Below are 25,089 nucleotides of genomic sequence, written 5' to 3'. Positions count from 1 at the left end.
GTAATAACTACAAAGAATGCAGCAATTCTCTAACTGAAGACAAGCCCCCAATAATTCAAGAAGACCTTCCTAGGGGTAGTTGGGCAAGTAGAATTACAACAGAATCCATTTCCACATGCTTATTCTATATGAATGGTTTTCTAAGTTAGATCTGTCCACCAGTGAACATCAAGTACATCCAGAATTTTCTCCCTCCTTAGAATCAACTTGTCCCACCTTGACCTACAGGATCTCATCTATATTTTCCCAATACAACACTGTGACATTATCATGCTCCAGAAAAGGGAGTCAAAATTTCAAAAGGTAAAATGTCAAAAGCATTGGGGTCCTAATCACTTAGTCCACATGAGAGCTCGGGTTAAAATCAACATGGAGACGAGAGGCCCTTGGAGGTACTGGCATACAGTGGTTCAGCCACTGTGGAAACACATTCTGACCAGTCCTCAGTCAAACATACAGTTCCCATGTATAACCAGCAAGTCTAGTACAGGTACATATCCAAGAGAATTGAAAACATATGTTTACACAAAAATTTATCCTCAAATGTCAAAGTAGCATTATTCATAATAGCCAAAAAGTATAAATATCCCTAATATGGATCAGCTGATGAAAAGATAAACAAAAAACAGTATATATTTGCAATGAAATATTATTCACCCATAAAAAAGAGTGAAGGCAGAACACAGAGAATTTTTAGAGTAGTAAAAATACTCTGAATGGTATCTTAACAATAATATATGTCATTACATGTTTCTCAAAAGCCATAGAATTTATGACACCAAGAGTGAACCCTAAGATAAATTATGGGCCTTGAGAGACTATGATGTGTCAGTGTAGGTTCATCTTTGGTTAAAAAAAAAAAAATTAAAGTACCACTCTGGTGAGTGATGTTAATAATAGGGGATGCTATGTACATGGGGGAAAGGGAGTATATGGGAAATCTCTGTACTTTAGTCCCAATTTTTTTGTAAACCTAAATGCTCTAAAAAAAATTAAGTTTTTTAAAAATAAGGAATAAATAACTAACTTGTGCTCCAATATGGATAAACCTTGAAAACATTATGATACATGAAAGAAGTCATTCACAAAAGACCAAATATCATATGATTCCTTTTATAGCAAATGTCTACAACAAGCAAATCCTTAGAGTCAAACAGTTGATTAGTGGTTGTCAGGTGATGAGGAGTAGGGGGAACAAAGAGTGACTGCCAAGAAGTGTGGGGTATCATTTGGAGGTGATGGAAATATTCTGGAATGAGATAGTGGCAATGGTTGCGTAACAATAAATGTACTAAAATCCACTAAACAGTATACTTTAAAATGCTGATGCTTACATATGTGAATTTTATTTCCAACAAAATCTGCAAAAATAATGATAAAGAAAACTTATCAGACTCACTGTTTGTGTGGGTCATGAATCCAGGAACTGCTAAGCCAGGTTCTTCTAGCCCAGGACATCCCATGAGGCTGCAGCTGAGATGCCACCAGAGCTGCAGTCATCAGAAGTGACTGGAGCTGGAAGATCTGCTTCCAAGCTGGTGCTGTCACAGGCTGGCAAGATGGTGCTGGGAGGTCCTGGGAGGCCTCAGTTTCTTCCCACATGAGCCTCTTCAGAGGTCACTGGAATGTCCTCATGACTGTGAATGACTTTCCTAGAATGAGAGAGGGACAATGTTGCTACCTCAGGCAAATGACAAAAAGTTGCAGAAAAGTTGTGTCTCCTATAGGCTGAGGATCACAGGAACTAGTGTCTGCCTCACACAAGTAAATTCTAGAGGCTGGGACTAAACTTTCCCTGGCAGAAGGAACAATAAAATAGCAGCCTGAGATGAAACTACACTGACCACAAATGCAGAGAAATTTGTGTTTCCAGGGAACATATGTGGATCTCACAAAAGACAGTGGCCTGAAACTATCATAAAAGGAAAAGCAGCAGGGGAGGGGGCACCCAGGGGAAAAAAAGGATCCCAACGCAGGGGTGGGTCACAAAAGCCAAGGGACTGACCCGAGAGTCTAAGCGGCTATTCAGAAGGAAAACACTGGATGTGGCAGAGACTGCACTCTGAGGTCCCTTAAGGAACCTGCCAATGTCCCTGGAACAGTCACACAGGGATTTTCTCCATATCAGAGCCCCAGGTCAGACTGCAAATTTGTCAACCATGAGAGGGTGCACCCTTCCCCCACAATCCTGACACTAAGCCCCATTATAGATCCAAAACGGTGTGTGGTCAAATTTACATGTAGACATTTATGTTACCAAGGACTAGTATCTGAGTGCCCTTGGACTTTCAGCTCGATAATAGCAGGACTTTATTTTCTTGGACTCCAAAATCACTGGAGATGGTGACTGCAGCCATGAAATTAAAAGATGCTTGTTCCTTGGAAGAAAAGCTATGACCAACCTAGACAGCATTTTATAAAGCAGAGACATTACTTTGCCAACAAAGTTCCATCTAGTCAAAGCTGTGGTTTTTCCAGGAGTCATGTATGGATGTGAGAGTTGGACTATAAAGAAAGCTAAGTGCCGAAGAATTGATGCTTTTGAACTGTGGTGTTGGAGAAGACTCTTGAGAGTCCCTTGGACAGCAAGGAGATGAAACCAGTTCATCCTAAAGGAAATCAGTCCTGAGTGTTCATTGGAAGGACTGATGTTGAAGCTGAAACTCCAATACTTTGGCCACCTGATGCAAAGAACTGACTCATTTGAAAAGACCCTGAGGCTGAGAAAGATTGAAGGTGGGAGGAGAAGGGGACAACAGAGGATGAGATGGTTGGATAGCATCACCAATTCAATGGACATGAGTTTGAACAAGCTCTGGGAGTTGGTGATGGACAGGGAAGCCTGGCATGCTGCAGTCCATGAGGTTGCAAAGAGTCAGACACTACTGAGCAACTGAACTGAACTGAATAGCAGGACATGTCTCCTTTGTTACTGCTTTCTCCTAACAACAGTGTCTGGCACAAAGTGGGCACTCAAAAATAATTCCTGACCCCTACTTCACACCATATACAAAAATTAACTCAAAGAGGATCAAATAAATAAATGTAAAAGCTGTAACTATAATAAAACAGGAAAAAAAACATGGTTTTATATCTTTACGACCTTGAATTAGGCAACAGCTTCTTAAATATGATGCCAAAACAAAAGCAAGGAAAAAATATAAAGTAGATTTCATCAAAATTAAAAACCTTTTGCATCAAAAGACACTATTAAGTAAGTGAGAAGAAAATCCAGATAATGGGAGAAAATTTTTGTAAATCATACATCTGATAAGGGTTCAGTATCCAGGCTATATAAAGAATCCTTACTACTCAACAAGAGAAAGAAAATATAACCCAATTATAAAATGAACAAGAGATTTAAATAGACATTTCTCCAAAGGTGATATACATGAAAAGATGTTCAACATCATTAATCAAAACCATGGTACAATATCACTTCACATTGACTAAGATGGCTATGACCAAAAAAAGAACCAGAGTATTGAAGAAGATGTGGGAAAACTGGACCCCTCATACACTTCTGGTATAAATGTAAAATAGGATGGCTGCTGTGGAAAACACTTTGGCAGGTCCTCAAAATGTTAAACATAAAGTTATACAGCCCAGCAACTCCAGTCTTAGATGGATACCCAGGAGACCTGAAAACATAAGTTCACATAAAAACTTGTACATGAATGTTTGTAGCATCATCACTCATTTTAGTCGAAAAGTATCAACAATCTGAATATCAATTTGTGAGTGGGGAAACAAAATAGGTATAACCATACAATGCAATATTATTCAGCCATAAAAAGGAACAGAGTATAATACATGCTAAAACATGGATGAACCTAGAAACTATTAAGCTGAAGTGAAAGAAGCCAGATACAAAAGGACAAATATTGTATCATTCTACTTATATGAGGTATCCAGAGTAGTCCCATTCAGAGACAGAAAACAGAAGGGTAGTTTCCAGGAGCTGAGGGGAGGGTAGAATGAGGAGTTACTGCTTAATGGGTACAGTTTCAGTTCAGGAAGATGAAAAATCCTGGAGAAGATGGTGGTGATGAGTACACAACAATGTAAATGTACTTAATGTCACTGTGAAGGAGGAAACAGAACAGGCCCTGTCTTGAAAGCAGGACTCCATCTTGGGCCAGACTGTGGACTTTGAGCTATATGCCCAGTCTCTATAGAAACGACAAACCAACTGGAAAACCAGGCCCCCAGAAGGAAGAACCCCAGGGCTCGTGCCTAGACTCTCCTAAAGAATACCCTAATTATCTGTGTACCCGAATAGAATCATACATTCTATTATGCTTACTGGGGGATGACCACAGGCCTATTGATAATTGTCCACTGTTAACTACCTAGGCTTAAGGCATATGAACCACGGGTTAACTTTGAGTGTATCTTTCTTTTTCCTCTGTTCAGACTAGTTTCAGGGAATCTTATACACTTAGAGAATATAAGGTTTTCACAAAAACTGGTCGGGGTCCTTGGCTAAGACAAGACTCTGCCTTGGACCCACCAGTGTAATAATAAACTGCACTCCACTATCTGCATTGTCCTTCTGAGTGAGTTTGTTTCCCAGAATGCGTGGCTACAACAACTGAACTACATATACACTTAAAAAGGTTAAAACAGTATTATGCTATGTATGCTTCATCACAAGAAAAAAGGAATGAAGTACCAATACATGCTACAACAGAGATGAACCCTAAAAACATACTTAAATGAAAGAAGCCAGACACAAAAGGACACATGCAAGATTCCATTTATATGAAATGTCCAGAACAGGCAAATCCATACAGAGAGAAAATAGATTAGTCATAGCCAGGACCTAGGGGGAAGGGAGAAATTAACCACTAACAGGAATGAGGTTTCTTTTTTGGGGTAATGGAAATGTTTTCGAATTAGATAGTGGTGAGCACAAAGTACAACAATACTAACAACCACTGAATTTATTATGCATTTTTAAAGGATAAATTATACGTTTAGTGAATTTTATCTCAAAACAATTTTTGGACAGTAAGTCTTCCCCCAGGCTGAGGAATGTAAATCCAAGATAGCAACTATCCTTTTTATGACCTTGACTCAGAAGTCATAAGCATTCCTCCTGTTGTATGCATTAGAAGTGAGTCCCTAAAAAAAAAAAAAAAGTGAGTCGCTAAACAAATATCATATAGTAATGCATGTATATGGAATCTAGAAAAATGGTACTGATGAATCTATCCGAACCTATCCGCAGTGCAGAAATAGACACAGGGAGAACGAACTTGTGGACATAGGCGGGGTGCAGGGGTGAGAAAGGAGAGGGTGGGATGAATTGCGAGTGTAACATTGACATATATACACTACCACGTGTAAAATAGATAGGTAGATAGTGGGAAGCTGCTGTGTGACATGGGGCACTCAGCTCAGTGCCCTATGATGACCTAGAAGGGTGGGACGGGGGGAATGGGGTAGGATGCTCAAGAGGGAGGGGACATAGGTATACTCACAGCTGATTCACACTGTTGTACAGCAGAAACCAACACAGCATTGTAAAGCAATTATCCTCCAATTAAAAAATGCTTCTGAGATTAAAAAGAAAAAAGAAAGAAACGAGCCCCTAAGTCTGACTGATGTTCCAAGTCAGGTTTTACACTTATATCATGAAACTCCTATCATTTCAGTTTCACAACATGGGGAAGGTATTAACAACTTCCATCTACAGATGAAACTCAGGCTCCCCAAAGTTAAGTTCATTTCCCCAGGCCACAAGGCCAATAGGTGGCAAAGCTCAGATTGGAACCTAAATACAGCTAAGTCCACAACTTGTGCTCTTAACCTCCATCAGTGGTGGTTCTTAACCAGACACATCATTTGTGAAACCATACACGGTTGAGAACCAGCCCCCTCAACATCACTTAAAGCAGCAGTCCTCAACCTTTTTGGCACCAGGGACCAGTTTTGTGGAAGATAATTTTTCCACAGACCAGGTGTTGGGGGATGGTTTCAAAATGATTCAAGCACATTACATTCATTGCTCACTTTATTTCTATTACTATTACATCAGCTCCACCTCAGATTATCAGGCATTAGATTCCCAAGGTTGGGGACCCCTGATTTAAATCATCATTTCTGGGGCTTGGTCTGTACACTCAAATGTCTTTAAGCTCACCAGGTGTTTCTCTATACACAGACCCACCTCACTGTCTGATGGTTTTGTATTATTAACACGGGCAGCTGATGTCAGCTGGATGGTGAGTGCCTTGGGGCAGGGCCCCACCCCAAGCCTCCTTGTGACTGCCACTCTGACAGCACAATGTCTACCCACGGGTGGCAGGTCATCATTGGACAGAAGGATTCAGAGCAACTGCCACCCAGAATGTCAGCTACCAGGGGGTTCCGGTGAGGGGAGCACAGTTTGTGGCTGAGAGCTGGCCTACCTGGCCACTCTTGCCAGTGGGCAGGAGGTTCACTGGGGCCCCCTTTGGTGGGCAGCCCTTGTTGCCAACTTGGGCACCTCAGCTCAGGCCATAACAGAGGTCTCAGGAAATAACACTATCCCTGAGCTTTCTCTCCCAGTTCCTAAATTAAGAGAGCCAGCTCAAGGCCTAGAATTCACTAAGGCTGTGTGGCTGTTTGCCCAACGGTCAGCATGGATCACCGAAGCCGACCTCGGGGCATTGGTCTGAGCCGAGTCCCTGGAACTCAGCCCCGAATTCCTCGGGCCCCAGTCCCCTTCCATGTGGAACAGGAGGCCAGAGGAGAAGATGAATGGGAGGTTCGAGAGCTACCTCGTCCCAGAACGCCTACTCCTATCAACAGGCCACTGCAAAGTGAAGAAATGACAGACAACGTTATGGGTAAGGACATGCTCCCCTATAACCCCCTCTACCACCCTCAGAAAAAGAGAGGTGACTTCCTCCTTTGCCCACAGGAAATAGGTCAGGAAACAAAAAGCAGAGCATATAATGGGTGGGACTGGGGAGAGGGATGAGTTTGTTTCCTATTTGCCTCAAAAGGTTGTCTGGAGGGGTACAATATTCAGCAACCTTAAACTATGACAGGCTATCAGGAACATTAGATGCTATTTACAAAATCAAGTGTATACAATAGCAAATGCTCAGCTGCGCCAGGTGCCTTGGGAATCCACGTAGATTTTGACCCCAGGGAGCAGACAGTCTGGGGAAACAGAAACTGCTGGATGGCTTTTGTGGGATTCAGAAAGATGACAAGAGCTCACAGGAAAATAGAAGGGGGACATAAAAGCTACCCATGGCTTACCTCTTTCTAGTGTGCGTGCTGTGTGTCTCCCCTCAGTTCTCATCTGCCATCTTAGCTAATAGGTGAGTGATGGGGTTACTTGTCAGAAGATGGAACAATACCATGCCTGGGAGAAAGGGTTTTGTGGGAACTTAGCAAGTCTTGATTTTAAAAGAGTAATACACACCTTGAGACAGTCTCAAATCACCAAACTGTGACTTTTCTACTTGAGTTCTTCTTTCCCACTGAAAGACAATAATTGAACTTAAGATACTGCTTTTCGGTTAGACCTTTCTTCTCCAAATTCTGCCAGGACTTAAAAGGGCTTACAACTGGAGTCATGGTGCCAGTTCACCCAGCTCATTGCAGGAAAAGGACAATAAGTATCTGTTGTGAAGTGAAAGTTGCTCAGTAGTGTCTGACTCTTTGCGACCCCATGGACTATACAGTCCATGGAATTCTCCAGGCGAGAATACTGGAGTGGGTAGCCTTTCCCTTCTCCAGGGGATCTTCCCAACCCAGGGATCGAACTCAGGTCTGCCACCTTGCATGCGGATTCTATACCAGCTGAGCCACCAGGGAAGCCCTAACTATCTGTTAGAGGTATAAAATCAGCTTCCCAGTTGGCTCAGTGATAAAGAATTCGCCTGCCAGTGCAGGAGACGTGGGTCCTATCCCTAGGTAGGGCATATTCCCTGGAGGAGGAAATAGCAGCCCATTCCAACATTCTTGCCTGGGACAAGAATTCTGTCCATGGACAGAGGAGCCTAGCAGGCGACAGTCCATAGGGTCACAAAGAGTCTGACACGACTGTGCAACTGAGCGCATGCATGCACGCACACACAACACACACACACACACACAGAGGCATAAAATTTCAAAGGCAGAAAGGTTACTTTGGGGGGGGGTGGTGACGGATGGTAGTGAGGCTCCCGTAGAAGAGATGTGCGCGGAAGAATTAAGAGGATCTAAAACAGTGCTGACCAGTCCGCCTGCAATGGCAGGAGCGCAGTCTCCCTCAAAGCTTTGTGGAAGAGATAGGCCTGGAAAGATGAGGAGCACCTAAAACACTGCTGAGGGCGAACAGGAATGGCTGGGAGAGGGGAGGGTAGTCTAGGAGGGCAGGAGACCCGCCGTGGCCGTCACAAAATCACAAAACCAAGTTGGGCTTCGCTGTGCGGCTTCGCTGAGCACCCTGGGCTTGCCCGCAGGGCGCAGGCGCAAATGCCTCCAGGGGAGGGTGGAGAGTCGCGAGAAGGGGCTGACAGACTGTAGGGGCCAAGGGCCTTCAGCACCTAGCCCATTGCTCTTTCAGGGTCCTATAATGGGCAGAACTAGTTTGGAAAGGGTTGTCACAGGGAGTAAGGATATAAAATGTGAAAGCAACTTAAAACTGACTGGCAGTTGGGAACATTAGGTGTAATTCACAAAATCAAAAGCTTACAATGGCAAATGCCCACCTTGTGCCAGGTGCCTTGGGAAACAAAGCTGAATTCCACATCGATTTTGACCCCAAGGAGCTGACAGTCTAACAGAGGAAAGAGAAACTGTCGGATGGCTTCTGTGGGATTCAGAAAGATGACAAGAGCTCGCAGGAGACTAGAAGGGACCCCGGGGGCGGGGGGCGGGGGGGGGGGGAGCATAAAGAGTGCAGAAGACTCCTGTAAGATGATGGGCTAATTGTCAGACGATGGAACTATACTGCGCCGTAAGAAAGTTTGGTTTTCTGGGAACTTTTCAAGTTAAAGAATAAGACACCTTTGAGGAAGGCTTACGTCACCAAACTGCCTGTTTGCCTTGCCTGCTGGAGAAGAAATAAATGGCTAGGCCTTTCTTCTCCAAGTTTTCCCAGGATTTACAAACTTACAAGGGCTTCAACTAGGGGTGGAGGTGAGGGGAGTCGTGGCGTTGTTGGCAGATCACTTCAAGGAAAAATACAGTACCTGTTAGAAGTATAAAGTGCAAGCCATTCAGAGATAAGTTCGTTTCACTTTTTTGCGGGGGAGAATGGTGTGCAGTGGTGAGGCTTTGTGGAAGAGACGAGCGTAAAAGGATGTCTAAAGACGTGTGAGAGAGGGAGCGCGTGAGGCCAGTCACGGCCGCTGTCACTTCTCAGAGTTAGGCAAAGCGCCCTGCCTGGGCCCGCACCAGGGCGCATGCGCAGACGCGCACAAGGGGGATGAGTGGGCGGGGCTGGCAACCACGTGGCTGGGCCGGCTCCCGCCCGGGAAGCGGGCGACAGGGGGAGCGGAGGGGCGGGGGAGTGAGGAGGCGGGGCTGGTCTCGCGAGGCCGAGCTTGGGCTCTAACGAGCGTTGAGCGCTGGCGGCGGGAGAAGGAGCGTTCGAGCCAAGAGACGTGCGACTACACTCGCGTGGTCATGGAGGCGCCGCCGCCGCCGCCGCCGCCGCTACCCGCGACGACTCTGGCCCCTGGCCGGAGCCGAAAGCTCCTGCTACTACCTCTGCTGCTGTTCTTGCTGCGGGCCGAAGCTGTGCGGGGCTTGGAGGCGGAGGAGAGGCCCCGAACCCGCGAAGAGGAGTGCCACTTCTACGCGGGTGGCCAAGTGTACCCGGGAGAGGTGTCCCGGGTTTCGGTCGCCGAACACTCCCTGCACCTCAGCAAAGCCAAAAGTAGGTGGTGTCCCGCCACGGCGGGGTGACCAGTGGCACCCGGAGGTGGGGAGGGCCAGGGGACACGTGTACCCTGGTTACGGTGGCTACCCGGGGGCCTGGCTTGGGCGGCACCTCCTGGGCTACCTCCGGTCCTGAAGGGGGAGCTTGGTTCTCCTGGGGGGTGAGGGGATGGAGGGGGTTCCAGAGGTGTGAAGAAAGGGGTGGGTTCCACTGATCAGATTTTGGAGGAAGTAGTGGTTACCCCAAAAGCCGCAGATGAGGGAGAGGGTGGCCCTGGTCCTGGGCTTGCAGGCGACGAGGATGTTGTACAAACTAGAACACTTCCTCAAACATCGCCCAGTGCCTGCAGCGCATCGCGTCTGTGTTCAAGTACGATTTCGGAGAATAATGCGCTGATAAGTTGAATAACGATTCACAGAAAGTTTGGATAAACAGAAAAGTGGCTAAACAACGTTTAGCTCAGGAGAGCAAACGTTTCATTTTGTTGTTGTTACATCTTACAAAGAAAACTATTAAAAGCCACCTTCCCAGAGACCTTTAGAGTTAATGGGCATCCTTTGTTTCTCAGAAATGAAGAGCTTGTTACAGGGTGTATTTTGGAGGCTCTTTGTAGGGAAATGCGGAAAAGGAGGTTAGAAGTAATGCATTTGGGTTGATGATAAACCTCGTGGCAAATTTGTGTCCTGCCAGTTTGGCTTTTGATTATTTGCATTTCTGTCCAGTGTACACAACTAATGGCCACTTTCAGAAAAGACACGTCAGACTAAGTGAATACTGAGAAAATTGTGGCCTGCTGCATCTGGATGTTAAGATCAGCCAAAAAGAAGTGGGTAGGGGCTAAAGGATAAAGAGTGTCCCTTGCTTGCTTTTAAATAACCTGCTTTTCCTGCTGACCATCTGGCATTCTGAAGATGTGTGTTTGGCTTTTGTGGTCCAGTTACAGCATGTTCCTTGCCCATGTTCAGTGAAAAAAAGTAGTGCTTCACAGTTATGAATCCCCAGTGTTAAATGGAATGTTGATATGCCTTAGGATGGAGTGGGAGTGATAAATGAGAAAAACTGTTTTGCCTCCTCAAACATCTGCAGTTCTTTCCTACTGCAAGTTATCTTTAGGTTTGTGTTTTTTAAAAAGCTAGTGTTGCACTTTCAAAATCATTATTTCCAAGTCTCATTGCTTTTACTTGCCTCGGAAGATATTTTGAAATATGGCAGCCAGTTAAGTGTTTACTGGCATTACATACATTTCCTATAACATGCCATCCAAGTCTGCTCATGGAAGCTAATGGTAGTAATAAGATTTCCCTCTACCAGCAGACCTTTTCAAATTTTAAGTATTGGCTACATTTCTCTCATGTGTAGGCTCATCTAGAATTACAGGAGCAAGGACCTTCACTCAAAACAGAATATTATGGAGCTATTAAGTTCATACTTTCATATAATTTTTAGTAACATGAAAAATTATTCATGATCTAATGCTTCCTTTTTTCACAAGTGGGATGCAACAAGATCCAAATTTGTGTTTAAAAACTAGGAGGAAGGACATCAAAATGTTAACAGTAGTTAAACAGATGGGTTATGGGGAAAGGGAATTTAAATATACTTTATACTCCTCTCCTTTTGCTTTGTTAATTATATGATTTGTATTTGGTACAATTTTTGGTTTTTGTTTTTTGGGGGTTTTTTGTAAGAACATTATTTTTTTTCTTTTTCTTTTAATTGGCGGCCAATTACAATATTGTGGTAGTTTTGCCATACATTCACATGAATCAGCCATGGGTGTACATGTGTTCCCCATCCTGACATGCGAGTGGTTGCTTTGGGAATTCCATTTATAGATCTTAGCAAACTGCATTCTCTTTGCTCTATAAACTGATGACAGTTTTTTTTTTAACTAACACTGCAGTTCGTAAATCAAGAACCCAAAATTTCTCTCCCCAAAAAAGAAAAAGAAAGCCATATCTAGGTAGAGTCAAGGATATGAAGGCATGCCTTTCCACCACCTTGCCAAGATTGTTACCATTTAACAAACCTTTACCAATTTGTTAAGCCTAATAATGATAATAAAGCATTCCATCAGTGTCGATAAAAAAGAAAGAACCCAAAAATCAAGATTTTCAGAGCAAAATTTTTCAGTTTTATTGGTTTTCCCAATATGCTAAAATCACTATGGACTATCATTGTAACACATTATTACAACTATAACCTCACACTTGAGTAGCATTTTTAAGTAATATATATAAAACATATGTAGTTCCATATCCTTCTGCTATCTAAATCTCCCTCCTGGCCTTTACCTAGTCAGATCAGGATGTTTTTGTGAAGTAGGCTGCTGGCTCAAGATAAGTAATCAACTGTTATACATTAACTCCACAGAGAAATTAATCGTAAGTGTGTCTCTATTTTCAGAGTTATCAAAAATGCTGGCTGCTATACAAAATATAATAAATGCTATTATAAGCCTTACTTTCTAGGAACCTTAGTCAAACTTGGAAGCAAGTATTGACGTTAATGTATGTAATGGTTCTGAAAGTTTAAGTGCTATCTAAATGTGTTAACAGAATATCAAGGTACATTATTATCAGAGCATGTTGGCTAGACTTCCAAGCATACCCTGACAAGACAGCAGCATGAACTATTCAATTTCCATTAGGTCACTTGTTCAAGAGGGTCTCCTCTTTCAAAGCCTGGAAAATAATCCTATGGTCTAGGATTTTACACTTCTGTCCTGACATATTTGCAGATTTCCTATTCCTTGAATGTAGCAGCAGGTCCTCCATGTATATTCAAGAAACTGGACAAACACTTAAATTAATACATCTGGAAGACTGCCATTAGAGATCGGAAAATCTAATTATTTGAAATGTGGCAAGCTGATTAACTTGGAGGAACTATAGTGAAGTATCCCGTAGGGTTTAGTGCAGGGATAGAATGTAGGGGGTCTGTGAGCATGAATAGGAAAAAGAATCTTTATTTTCACTAATCCCCAGCTGAAATATAGGAGTTCTTTCCATTATGAACATCAGCAACAAACCACCTTAGCCTCAGCAGTACTCATTTGTAGTTCTCGCCAAGAAGAATCGCATAGATTTCATACCATTATTACGGATGCTGCAGGTATCCTGAAACATCATTTACACTCATCACAATCTTGAGTAGGTACTAGATCACCTCCAGGTCTTGGAGTTTTAAAGTGTTAAGAAAAAGGACACGAATATTAATACATCACCAGTTTTTTTTTTATAGTTTTGATGATTGCATTTCAATGTAATTTATTTCCTTTGAAATTCTAAATATGCTAAATATTTTACGCATTCAGTAACCCTGCAGAAGTCCATCTGCATCACCAGACTGCTAAAAGAGGTCCAAAGATTCCCTCCAAAGCCTTGGGTTTAGTGATGTCCTAAAGATGTCCTTCTGTCATCCCACCAACCTTCCCGTCGTTTAAGAACATCATATATTTTTCTTTCTTAGTTTCCAAGCCAGCACCTTATTGGGAAGGAACAGCTGTGATAAATGGAGAATTTAAGGAGCTCAAGTTAACTGATTATCGTGGGAAGTACCTGGTTTTTTTCTTCTACCCACTTGATTTGTAAGTAATCCATATCATAGCAGCTAGTAATACCTCAGTCATTATTAATCTTTGCTCAGGAGCATCATATAGTTAGAAATTTCTTAGCACTTGTTCGTAAAGGGCAACCTGAGGTGAGTTTTTTTCAAGAAGGTAACATCTTGAATATATTTCAGAATCATAAATGTGTGATTGTGTTAATGTAATGTAATCATTAGACAAAAGCCACAGTTATATTCATTAAACTCTACTTACTAAGGCAAGAAAATGGACTGAGAATATTTTAGAAACCATTTAAATAGCAAGACTTAGGCCACAAATCTGTTTCTCTGTTAATGTGAATATTAATAAGGCTTTTTATCTGGTGATACCATTTAACTTTGGTTTTATTATTTTTGTTCTTTGCTGCATGTTCCTTTCCTGTGATTTGAACATTTTCCTGAAAATATTGGATATGTTTAAGGAATAACACCTATTAACATAAAGTATGATTATGGAGGGGGTTCTCTTTAACTCTGACAGCACTTTTATAGGTAGAAAGTTGACTCAAAGTAAAGATTCTTGGCGTTTTAGTCCCACTGAGGACTTAATTTTGAATTTTTCAAATTCCATGAAAATGAAAAGAATACCAAAGAGAGTTAGCAAAACTTTGATCTTTTCTGTTTGAATATGTTTTTTGGTTACAAAAAGTAAATAGATTATTCTGTCTGTGCCACTGTATACTAAGTTCCTTTCTCCATTAGGAGTAATCTAGAACTATGTAAATATATTTTAAATTTGTAGGGAGGGTATACTTAAGCTCATATCTTTATGTCTATAGACCAGGGGCAGCAAACTTCTTCTGTACAGGGCCAGATAGTAAAAATTTTAGTCTTGAAGTGATCTTCATTGCAACTACTCAACTTTGCCATTATAGCACAAATCAGATCAGATCAGATCAGATCAGTCGCGTCCGATTCTTTGCAACCCCATGAATCGCAGCACGCCAGGCCTCCCTGTCCATCACCAACTCCCAGAGTTCACTCAGACTCACGTCCATCAAGTCAGTGATGCCATCCAGCCATCTCATCCTCTGTCGCCCCCTTCTCCTCCTGCCCCCAATCCCTCCCAGCATCAGAGTCTTTTCCAATGAGTCAACTCTTCGCATGAGGTGGCCAAAGTACTGGAGTTTCAGCTTTAGTATCATTCCTTCCAAAGAAATCCCAGGGCTGATCTCGTTCAGGATGGACTGGTTGGATCTCCTTGCAGTCCAAGGGACTCTCAAGAGTCTTCTCCAACACCACACTTCAAAAGCATCAATTCTTCGGCGCTCAGCCTTCTTCACAGTCCAACTCTCACATCCATACATGACCACAGGAAAAACCATAGCCTTGATTAGACGAACTTTTGTTGGCAAAGTAACCTCTCTGCTTTTGAATATGCTATCTAGGTTGGTCATAACTTTCCTTCCAAGGAGTAAGCGTCTTTTAATTTCATGGCTGCAGTCACCATCTGCAGTGATTTTGGAGCCCAGAAAAATAAAGTCTGACACTGTTTCCACTGTTTCCCCATCTATTTCCCATGAAGTGGTGGGACCAGATGCCATGATCTTCGTTTTCTGAATGTTGAGCTTTAAGCCAACTTTTTTGAAGCCAACTTTTTCACTCTCCACTTTCACTTTCATCACTTTCTGCCATAAGGGTGGTGTCATCTGCATATCTGAGGTGATTTATATTTCTCCCGGCAATCTTGATTCCAGCTTGTGTTTCTTCCAGTCCAGCGTTTCTCATGATGTACTCTGCATATAAGTTAAATAAACAGGGTGACAATATACAGCCTTGACAAACTCCTTTTCCTATTTGGAACCAGTCTGTTGTTCCATGTCCAGTTCTAACTGTTGCTTCCTGACCTGCATGCAAATTTCTCAAGAGGCAGATCAGGTGTTCTGGTATTCCCATCTCTTTCAGAATTTTCCACAGTTTATTGTGATCCACACAAAGGCTTTGGCATAGTCAATAAAGCAGAAATAGATGTTTTTCTGGAACTCTCTTGCTTTTTCCATGATCCAAGGGATGTTGGCAATTTGATCTCTGGTTCCTCTGCCTTTTCTAAAACAAGCTTGAACATCAGGAAGTTCATGGTTCACATATTGCTGAAGCCTGGCTTGGAGAATTTTGAGCATAAATTTACTAGCGTGTGAGATGAGTGCAATTGTGCGGTAGTTTGAGCATTCTTTGGCATTGCCTTTCTTTGGGATTGGAATGAAAACTGACCTCTTCCAGTCCTGTGGCCACTGCTGAGTTTTCCAAATTTGCTGGCATATTGAGTGCAGCACTTTCACAGCATCATCTTTCAGGATTTGGAATAGCTCAACTGGAATTCCATCACCTTCACTAGCTTTGTTCATAGTGATGCTTTCTAAGGCCCACTTGACTTCACTTTCCAGGATGTCTGGCTCTAGGTCAGTGATCACACCATCGTGATTATCTGGGTCGTGATGATCTTTTTTGTACAGTTCTTCTGGGTATTCTTGCCATCTCTTCTTAATATCTTCTGCTTCTGTTAGGTCCATACCATTTCTGTCCTTTATCGAGCTCATCTTTGCATGAAATGTTCCTTTGGTATCTCTGATTTTCTTGAAGACATCCCTAGTCTTTCCCATTCTGTTGTTTTCCTCTATTTCTTTGCATTGATCGCTGAAGAAGGCTTTCTTATCTCTTCTTGCTATTCTTTGGAACTCTGCATTCAGATGTTTATATCTTTCCTTTTCTCCTTCGCTTTAGCCACAGACAATAATAAAGGGGTCTTGTACTCCATTGAAAGTTTATACAAAAACAAGATACGCTAGATTTTGGCCTGTGGGCTGAAGTTTGCTGACTCCTACTCTAATGCAAGCAGAATTCTCATAAAAACGTGTACATTGAGACTGAAACAAACCATGACTCTGCATAATATGTAATCTTTTAAATTAGTAAGAACTTCCTTCTTTCTAATCAATTGTACTATGGCTTGATTAACTAAAATGTGTACTATAACTTCTAATAGAAACCCGAAGTAGACATTTTAATGTATATAAAATGATAGGCCTTCTAAATTCATGTTGCTGTAAAACCAAAAAGCAGCACACATATTAAGTATATATGATGCTAAACCTGAATTTTGGAATTAGCCTAACATAGCAGACCGGGAGTTGGTGATGGACAGGGAGGCCTGGCGTCCTGCGATTCATGGGGTCACAAAGAGTCGGACAGGACTGAGCGACTGAACTGAACTGAGCAGACAAATAAGCTATTTCTCCGGTATTACTTAAAACTCCCTAATGAACAAGATATATCTAATTAGAGCATGATGTTAGCAATGGTCTTCTGGAGCAAGGAGCTAAGAGAGCTTCTGCTGTATGCATGTAATGCCAGCCAAACTGGACCTGGTTAGAGAAAGAAGAATCCTTGGACATTTCCCACAGTCTGCAAGGAAGAAAACCAGAATTGTAACCCTTCGGGTTTCTGCCAAAATTTTTATGTTGAGCCAGTAAGAGAAGGAAATGGCAACCCTCTCCAGTATTCTTGCCTAGAGAATCCCACGCACAGAAGAGCCTGGTGGGCTACAATCCATGGGGTCGCAAAGAGTCGGACATGACTGCTGAGCAACTAACACACACACAGTATATCTCTAGGTAACATTTCTTGGGATAACAGAAAGGAGGACAAGGGCCAATCATTCTTACCTTTTGGAAAATATTAAAAGTTCATTTTATAGGCCAGATTTCCAAAGACATAATCTGGATTAGAACTGTCTTCTTGCATATGGCAGTCCTCCACTCCAACAACTGAAACATTTGAAAAGCCTATATTGAACTGTGGTCGGAACCTGTCCCCTAAGTCTATGTTTTTCAAACTCTCTTGACCATGACACACAGCATGAAGTCCATCTTTCATTGCTGCCCTATACACTTACACATACATACAAGGTAACATTCAGTCTGTATGCACCAATATAAAGTTTATCAAGACATAATTGAGAACTCTATATTTTTTAATTAAATAATTTGATCCAATGACCATTTTTTAGACTACTCCATCTTGAGAAGGTTCATATATAAAATTGTTCTTAATGTGCATTTTTATATACTAAAGTGTTTATAAAAACAAAATCATTTGAAACTAAGTATATGTGTATTTTGAGAATAATGATTTTTTTTTATTTCAGCACTTTTGTGTGTCCAACTGAAATCATCGCCTTTGGTGATAGAATTGACGAATTCAGATCAATCAACACTGAAGTGGTAGCATGCTCTGTTGATTCACAGTTCACCCATTTGGCCTGGTCAGTATCTTAAACTTAACATTTATAGGGAAAGAATAGACATACTCTTAAATTATGGGCAGACAACTCTTAACACGACAGGAATATAGTTATTTATCAGACAGTTCAGGAATAAATTAATCTGAGAGCTGCTAGTTCAATGAAAGTACGGTAAAAATGTTTAAAGATTTTATAGAACATTTCAATTTTGGAAACAGTTCAATTCAAAAGATATAGGGACTTCCTTGGCAGTCCAGTGCTGAGGAATTCAACTTCCAGTGCAGAGGGTGCCAGTTCATTCGCTGCTTAGGGAGCTAAGACTCCACATGCCTCACAGCCAAAAACCCAAAACATACTGTATTGGTGTTTTTCTTTCTGGCTTACTTCACTCTGTATAATAGGCTCCAGTTTCATCGCAAAACTAATACAATTATGTAAAGTTTAAAAATAAAAAAAAATCAAAAAATCAAAAAATAAATAAAAACAGAAAAAAACAAAAAAACAAAAAAAAAAACCCAAAACATAAACAACAGAGATGATATTGTAACAAATTCAATAAAGATTTTTAAAATGCTCAGTACCAAATAATTATTTTTAGAAGATGTAATATCCACAGCAAAAACCACTGAATTCTATGATTATTATGATAAATTGGATAACCTTAATCTGGAGAAATTTTTTTTTATATTTACTTTCTAAGAAGCAATGATTAAATAATTTTTAATTCATTAAACATGAAAAGATGTTCCACCTAATTGCAAAAAATTTAAAAGTAAAATGACAAGACATGCCATGCACATGTTTGTGTACATATGCAAGGAGTGTGGACTATTTTAATATATGCTGTTTACTTAACCCTGAAAAGTACATTTTCTGTTAACAGGATTAATACTCCTCGAAGACAAGGAGGACTTGGGTCAATAAATATTCCACTTCTTGCGGATTTGAACCATCAGATCTCAAAGGACTATGGCGTATATCTGGAAGACTCAGGCCACACTCTTAGGTACCTTTCATTAGTTGTACATGATGACAAATACAGATATATTTGTAATCCTACTTGAAATGGAATTAGAAGATACAAGGTTTGATCAAGAAATATTTTTTCTACTTGTAAAAATGTTGTAGATACCATTAAAAATAATTGGTGAGTGCCTGACTTAAACTATGTGAGTGTCAAAGACTGTTAGAACTGGAAAATTTTAGAGGTCTTCAGCCCTGTCATTTTACATAAAAACAGATTCAGCATTCCAAGAACTTAGCCAAAGTGACTATAGTTAATTGCAGAACCCAGACATGAACCCAGGTCCCCAAACTCTCTGTCCATTTCTTTCTCTTGTCCAAACTGACTCGAGTAATAGTTTTTCTAAATACAAGTATAGTATTTAGCCAACCTATGCCTCTGGAGTAGGAAAAATTAAGGATATATTTTACTTAACAGCTCTCATTGAGTTACTTGAGCTAATAACTGCTGATGTAATTCTTAGAAAAAAAGGGCAGCTTCAGCTTGAAATACTTGTAATTTTCTTATAATCATACTGAATTGCTTTGCAGTGCTAATAGTTCTTTTAATGTTTTATGTAAAGGTGTCAGTATTTTATAATCTTGTGTTTTTTTGGAACTGCTTTATTGAGATATAATTCACATACCATACAACTCACCCATTTAAAGCATACAATTTAGTAATTTTTAGTATTTCACAGTTGTACAACCATCACCACAATCAATGTTACATTTTCATTGCTCCAAAAAGAAATCCCATACCCATTAGCAGTTACTCCCCATTTTACCCAGTCCTCCTCCCCTAGCCCTTACACAACCACTAATCTACTTTATGTCTTAATAGTTGCCTATTCTGGACACTTCATATAGATGGAATCCTACAGTATCTGCTCTTTTATGACTAGCGTCTTTCACTTACCATAATATTTTCAAGGTTCATCCATATTGAATCAATTTATCCCTGCCAAGTTTCTTTTTGTTTTGTATTTGTCAAGTCTATAATGGTTTCTGCCTAGCGATTATTATTAACTCCCAAAGAATAAATATGCCACTAAAGACTGAGGCACTTTTCAAATTGAGAATTGTTTGAACATTAACCAAGTAAATTATCTAATATTAGCAAGCACAGCAAATGTCTTAGTCTTATAGTCTACCAAAGAAGCAGCTCACAAAATCAAAAGAGAAAACAGAAGCTACAGTTTGCTACCAAAGAACAGGCAGATTTTGTTTTTATGTGGAGTGTGTGGCTATGAGTGTTATGGAGGCAAGATCAAAATTTCCAATCAGGCTCACTTACTTCAAAACAGACTTGATCACCTTTTATGAGGATTTTCAATTGTGAAAGCAGTATGTGAAAGAACACAAATATGAATAGTAATTAACAATTTTACCTAAGTTTGACCAAGTTGATCTGGTCTAAGGAGACTGAGCCCTAGTAGGTTCAGAAGTTGAGTTACTCATTCAAAAAAAAATTTTAAGTATTGTAGAATAAGGCTTTGCTATGCAGTTTCATCATTTACAGTACAGTCCCAAATCTAGTACGCGTGAAGATTCAACTGTTAATACTACAGTACATCTCAAAGACAAAAACAAAAATTTAATGCTACCATTTAACAGTGATAATCCCAAAATACACAGTAGATAGGTGTGGGTATAGGGGTGTGTGCATGTACATACCAATCAAGTAGGTAGGTAGTATGTTTTTGGTTCTGTATAACATCCTTCTGTTTGAGCAGTACAGGGATTGACAGTAACTAATATTTGTCTTAACTGAGAACAAATGTCCTCATCTTTCCCATTCTTCTGTTTTACAGAGGTCTCTTCATTATTGATGACAAGGGAATCCTAAGACAGATTACTCTGAATGACCTTCCCGTGGGTAGATCCGTGGATGAGACACTACGTTTGGTTCAGGCATTCCAGTACACTGACAAACACGGAGAAGGTGCCCTTTCCTTCTGTCATAGCCTTTGGATTTTTTAGTTTGAGAGACAGCAGCATAATATGGTTTCTTACCTTAAAAGTAATTTTGATGGTTCCAGAGTCTTCCAGTTGCTTTCAATTAGATCTTTTAAGCAAATCAAATTTTAATTATTAATATGAAAGTGCTTTTAACAAAATATCACTAATATATTCTACCTACTGAGTAGGATAGAAAAAATATTATTTTCATAGTCTTTTTGGATAATCTCAGAGAAAAGTTTCTGCTACTGTAATTTTTCCTATTATGTTTCTATTAACTTAAAATGTGCCAGCCAATCTGGCCATATCTAGTAATGTAGGTTTTATTTGCATGTTTTACATTATTTAATTTAGCTTTTTTCTTCAAGGTAATTCAGAAATCTTTGAGGTTATTCAGTAACACATTAGTAATCTATTAGTTCATCCTTTCACTCCAAGTTTTTGCAGTAGCCAAATGGTAAACATCAGATTCTTCTTAAAATAGAACGTATGTTATATATTCCTTTCAAAAGTATAACTCAGTGCCTGGGTCAGGGTGCTGAAACAGTGAACCATGGCGTCAGGACCAAATACTGCAGAGCATACAAAGCAAGCTTAAGGGGATGTACATTTGAGGAATTTTGCTGTACCCAGACCTTTCAATTCACCAGATTCCCAAACTTTCCAACTTTACTAGAGGAACACTCAATTTGATTTCTTCTGTTATAAATGTAACTAAACATGACTGGGAAAACTGAAAAACAGCTGTCTGCTGATAAGCTCCAGGACTAAAATTTCTTGTTGCAAGCCAGTAAGCTAACAGAAGTCAAGTGTTCGGTGGCCTAGAAATGTTCTAATTAATATAGGTTCTATTTTTGGTATCATTTGGAAAAAGAAAAGCTGAGAGTTGCTAGAGAGAATTGAACAGTTTTTAAACTGTCTTTTGCCAATTTTTCCTTTCAGTCTGCCCTGCTGGTTGGAAACCTGGTAGTGAAACAGTAAGTCAAGTTCATTTTTCTGTTAAGGGGATGGCTGGGGCCAAAAAGAAGTCGCCAACCCTGGGATAATCTCTGTTTGTAACAGACCTGCCTTGATTTTGTAAATGAAGTAAACATTGCTAGGCAGAACTCCTAAAAGAATTACAGGCATTCTTTGGACTGTAAGGAGAGTATCTAAAACTGGGAAAGCAGAATATGGGACTTGATGCTCTGGATTGTAAAGCCAAGTATTCAGAGAATTCTATCATTTAAAAAGCAGAAGGAAGGAAGCGGTGGAGACTTGTTAAATTCAGGGCAAAGAGAATGGTCACAACAAAAATTTTTCAGTGTATGTATTAAAAGCTTTAGAGAAAATCTGGCTTAACTGACAATGAATCTGATGATTCTCTCCTTGTCATATGAAGGAAGACAAGACTGAAACACATTCTTTCATTTAGGGAGCTTATATAGGGTGTTTCTTTTATTTTGCAGTTTGAGATTAAAAGGTTACACCCTAGACTGCCAAAAAATCCATTTGAGCTCTCTGCCCCCTTTTCAGGTTGTAGCATACCATCACTTCATCAGCAGATTATTTTACAAATGCATTAACATCTGTAGCCATGCTCCCTTAATGTGTTTGATTTAATTAGATCAAACCTGAAGATGCCATGAAAGCCTGGTGGCCAAGAGAAGAGTTATAAGTAAGTTTGGGAGTGCTTGAGTACAGATGTTAATTCAGTAGCAGATCACCTGCCTTCTAAAATAGCTGAGATTAAAATTAGCAGGTAGGACAAATCCAGTTTTTCCTAAATATATATAATTTGATACAAGAAAATAATCTTTACCTTCTTTAGTCAAGAGATGGACAACTATTATCAGACTACTGATGATGTACCTTGTCTTCTTCAACAGATTATCCCAGATCCAGCCGGAAAACTGAAGTATTTCGATAAACTGAACTGAAAATACTTCCTCAGGTCACAATGCTTGAAACTTCTCAATAAAACTCAGTGTGTGTTACCGCATTGTGTTATAGTAGTAGTTTCTTGAATAATAGAAAAATCCATGTCAGGAGCCAAAGATCCTTAGTGTCATTAGACACTGATGCCAAATTCTCTATCTTTCCAAAACATGAAATGTCAGATTGACTCAAACTAGTAACAAGAGTACTAACTGACATTTACGGAGTACATGCCATGGGCCAGGCATTGTTAGGAGATAGGTGCATTTTTTTTTTCACTTAACTCTCACAGTAACTCTTTGAGTTCTTTATTTCACAGATGAGGAAACAGCTTGCAAAGGTAGAATCAGTCTTTGAACCCAGATAGGCTAATTCTAGTTTCGGGGCTCTTTACATTCCTCTGTGGCTCACCTCTGAGGGCAGCAGGAAAGAATAGGTTGTGAGCACAGTCACCTTCCACTGTGTCTGGTAGAGACAGTGGACCCCAGACTCTGCTCTGTACCCAGCATAAAGCCCTTTGGTTCTCTCTTTTATCTAAATTTACATTTTCAGCTTGTACCAAAATTATAAGAAAGAAATATTTGTATTTAGTTTACAATGGGAGTTCCCTGGTGGCCTGGTGGTTAGAATTCCAGCCTTTCCCTGCCATAGCCCGATTTCTATCCCTGGTTGGGAAACTGACATCCTGCAAGCTGCACAGCATGGCCAAAAACAAACAAAAAAAAAGACATATAGTTTAACAAAAGTTGAATCTCTAAATATAATGTAACCAGCTATTCACAAATGACCACATATAAAGCTGAACTCCAGAGCTACCTCATCATCTGAATATAGCAATGGCTTTTTTTGTAGCTTTTTTATGGGGGGGTTTCTCCAGGCTCTCAAGCAAAGGGACAGGGTTTAAAATTATATTTCTTCACTTGTTTACTTTTTTATAGTAAGTTTGAGTAAGTTTTAGGGGCCGTTGTCATTTAAAGAATATTGTATCTGGGTCTTCAAATTAAACATGAATGAAGCTGTTTCTATACCTAAAGGATATATGTGTACACTGACTCTCTGTTTGTATTTGTTTTTTTTAATAGAAACCAGAAATTATTTTCTATATTTAGCCTATCATAAGGAATTGATCTATATGTTAAGTATGTGATTTGAATTATGGTTGATTTACAAGTGTCACAACTTTTTAGAAAACATAACCCCTAATACATGTTAAACACCATTCACAAAGCCCAGATGGGCCTGCGGTTTGTGTAGAGATGGAAAAGGCAGGGCAATCCATCATTTCTCTTGGGTGGACAATTTACTGTTATAATAAGGGAAGCACAGGAGACCTATTCCCAAACATGCAACTTCATAATCTACAGCCAATGGTTCTCAACTAGGCACCATCTTCCCAGAGCACAGATTGATGTCTGGAGATGTATTTGGTTGTCAACTATGAGAGTGCTACTGGCATCTAGTGGGTAGATTCAAGGATGCTGCTACACATCATACAACGCACAGGACACTATCTGGTCCAAGATGTCAGTAGTAGCAAGGTTGAGAAACCATTCTCTAAGGACAGTTGCCAACAGATTAAGGAAAGGAGACCAGTAATAGTTTAGCTACCTATGCAGCAGGAGGATAGACTATGCCACGACAGTAGATTATCCAAAATAATAGGTCAAGAGGTAGCCCAAAGTTTCTATGAAACACTAGGCCAAGTCTTTTCTGTGTATGTGTGTGTATACACACACACACATACATACACCATATGGGCTTCCCAGGTTGCACTAGTGGTAAAGAACCCACCTGCCAATGCAGGAGATGCAGGTTCAATCCCTGAGTCAGAAAGATCCCCTGGAAAAGGGCATAGCAACCCACCCCAGTATTCTTGCCTGTAGAATCCCACAGACCAAGGAACCTGGTGGGTCACAGTCCATGGAGTCACAGAGTCAGACACGACTGAAGCAACTTAGCACACATGCAAGCACATACGTCAAAAAGCTTCCCAGGTGGCACAGTGGTCAAGAATCCACCTGCAATGCAAGAGACCCAGGTTTGCTCCCTGGGTTGGGAAGATCCCCTGCAGAAGGGAATGGCTACCCACTCCAGTATTCTTGCCTGGAGGATTCCACGGACCAAGGAACCTGGCAGGCTATAGTCCGTGGAGGTCTCAAAAGAGTCAGACACAACTGAGCAATTAACACTTGCACTTTTTTCATACATCACATATATGAACAACATATATATATTTATGAATAACATCTGTAATTCCCTGCTTCTCCCTCAAATCTCTGATCTGTTGGCTATTCCCCAGTTGAGCCTAGCCAGTGTTCTGACCTCTGAAGTGCTCATGGTGGCCTGCCCTTTCAGGAATTTTAGTCCCCAGAAGCTCATGCAAGCAATCATTCCTCATTCCCATCATTTCTTCCATATCCAAGGATACATCTAATCCAACATAGTAAAACTTTGCATCTGTCAGTAGACTTCCAGGTTCTATATTTTG

At 40.6% G+C, this 25,089-nt stretch overlaps 1 protein-coding gene and 1 long non-coding RNA gene across 3 annotated transcripts; one reads left to right on the top strand and one right to left on the bottom strand.

Annotated features, from left to right (window-relative positions):
- Nucleotides 1-1,328: 1,328 nt before the first annotated feature.
- LOC129638467 (uncharacterized) lies at nt 1,329-9,378 on the bottom strand. The gene is made up of 3 exons (XR_008707845.1): nt 9,104-9,378; nt 7,258-7,481; nt 1,329-1,652 (listed from the first exon to the last, which is right to left on the bottom strand). It is a non-coding gene; the product is annotated as an uncharacterized LOC129638467 (long non-coding RNA).
- Nucleotides 9,379-9,476: 98 nt separating this feature from the next.
- Nucleotides 9,477-22,665, top strand: PRDX4 (peroxiredoxin 4). 2 transcript variants are annotated; one of them, XM_055564395.1, is made up of 8 exons: nt 9,477-9,868; nt 13,343-13,460; nt 17,625-17,741; nt 18,604-18,726; nt 20,537-20,667; nt 21,627-21,661; nt 22,291-22,341; nt 22,553-22,665. In XM_055564395.1, exons 1-7 carry the CDS (start codon nt 9,616-9,618, stop codon nt 22,339-22,341), a joined length of 828 nt encoding a protein of 275 aa, XP_055420370.1. In that variant the 5' UTR covers nt 9,477-9,615; the 3' UTR covers nt 22,553-22,665. The 2 variants fall into 2 exon arrangements, with proteins under 2 accessions (XP_055420370.1, XP_055420369.1); XM_055564394.1 differs by lacking the exon at nt 22,291-22,341 and having other exon boundaries at nt 9,511-9,868.
- Nucleotides 22,666-25,089: the final 2,424 nt, after the last annotated feature.

This window comes from Bubalus kerabau, chromosome X (genome assembly GCF_029407905.1).
Source record: "Bubalus kerabau isolate K-KA32 ecotype Philippines breed swamp buffalo chromosome X, PCC_UOA_SB_1v2, whole genome shotgun sequence".
NCBI classification, from domain to species: Eukaryota; Metazoa; Chordata; class Mammalia; order Artiodactyla; family Bovidae; genus Bubalus; species Bubalus kerabau.
The sequence above is the reverse complement of the archived record's forward strand: the minus strand, read 5'-3'. Positions and strand labels throughout refer to the sequence as shown.

Coding starts and splice junctions, on each gene's coding strand:
- PRDX4 (XM_055564395.1), top strand. CDS start 9,616: ATGGAGGCGCCGCCGCCGCCGCCGCCGCCGCTACCCGCGACGACTCTG. Junction 13,461..17,624: donor TTCTTCTACCCACTTGATTT/GTAAGTAATCCA, acceptor TTTTTATTTCAG/CACTTTTGTGTGTCCAACTG. Junction 17,742..18,603: donor CAGTTCACCCATTTGGCCTG/GTCAGTATCTTA, acceptor TTCTGTTAACAG/GATTAATACTCCTCGAAGAC.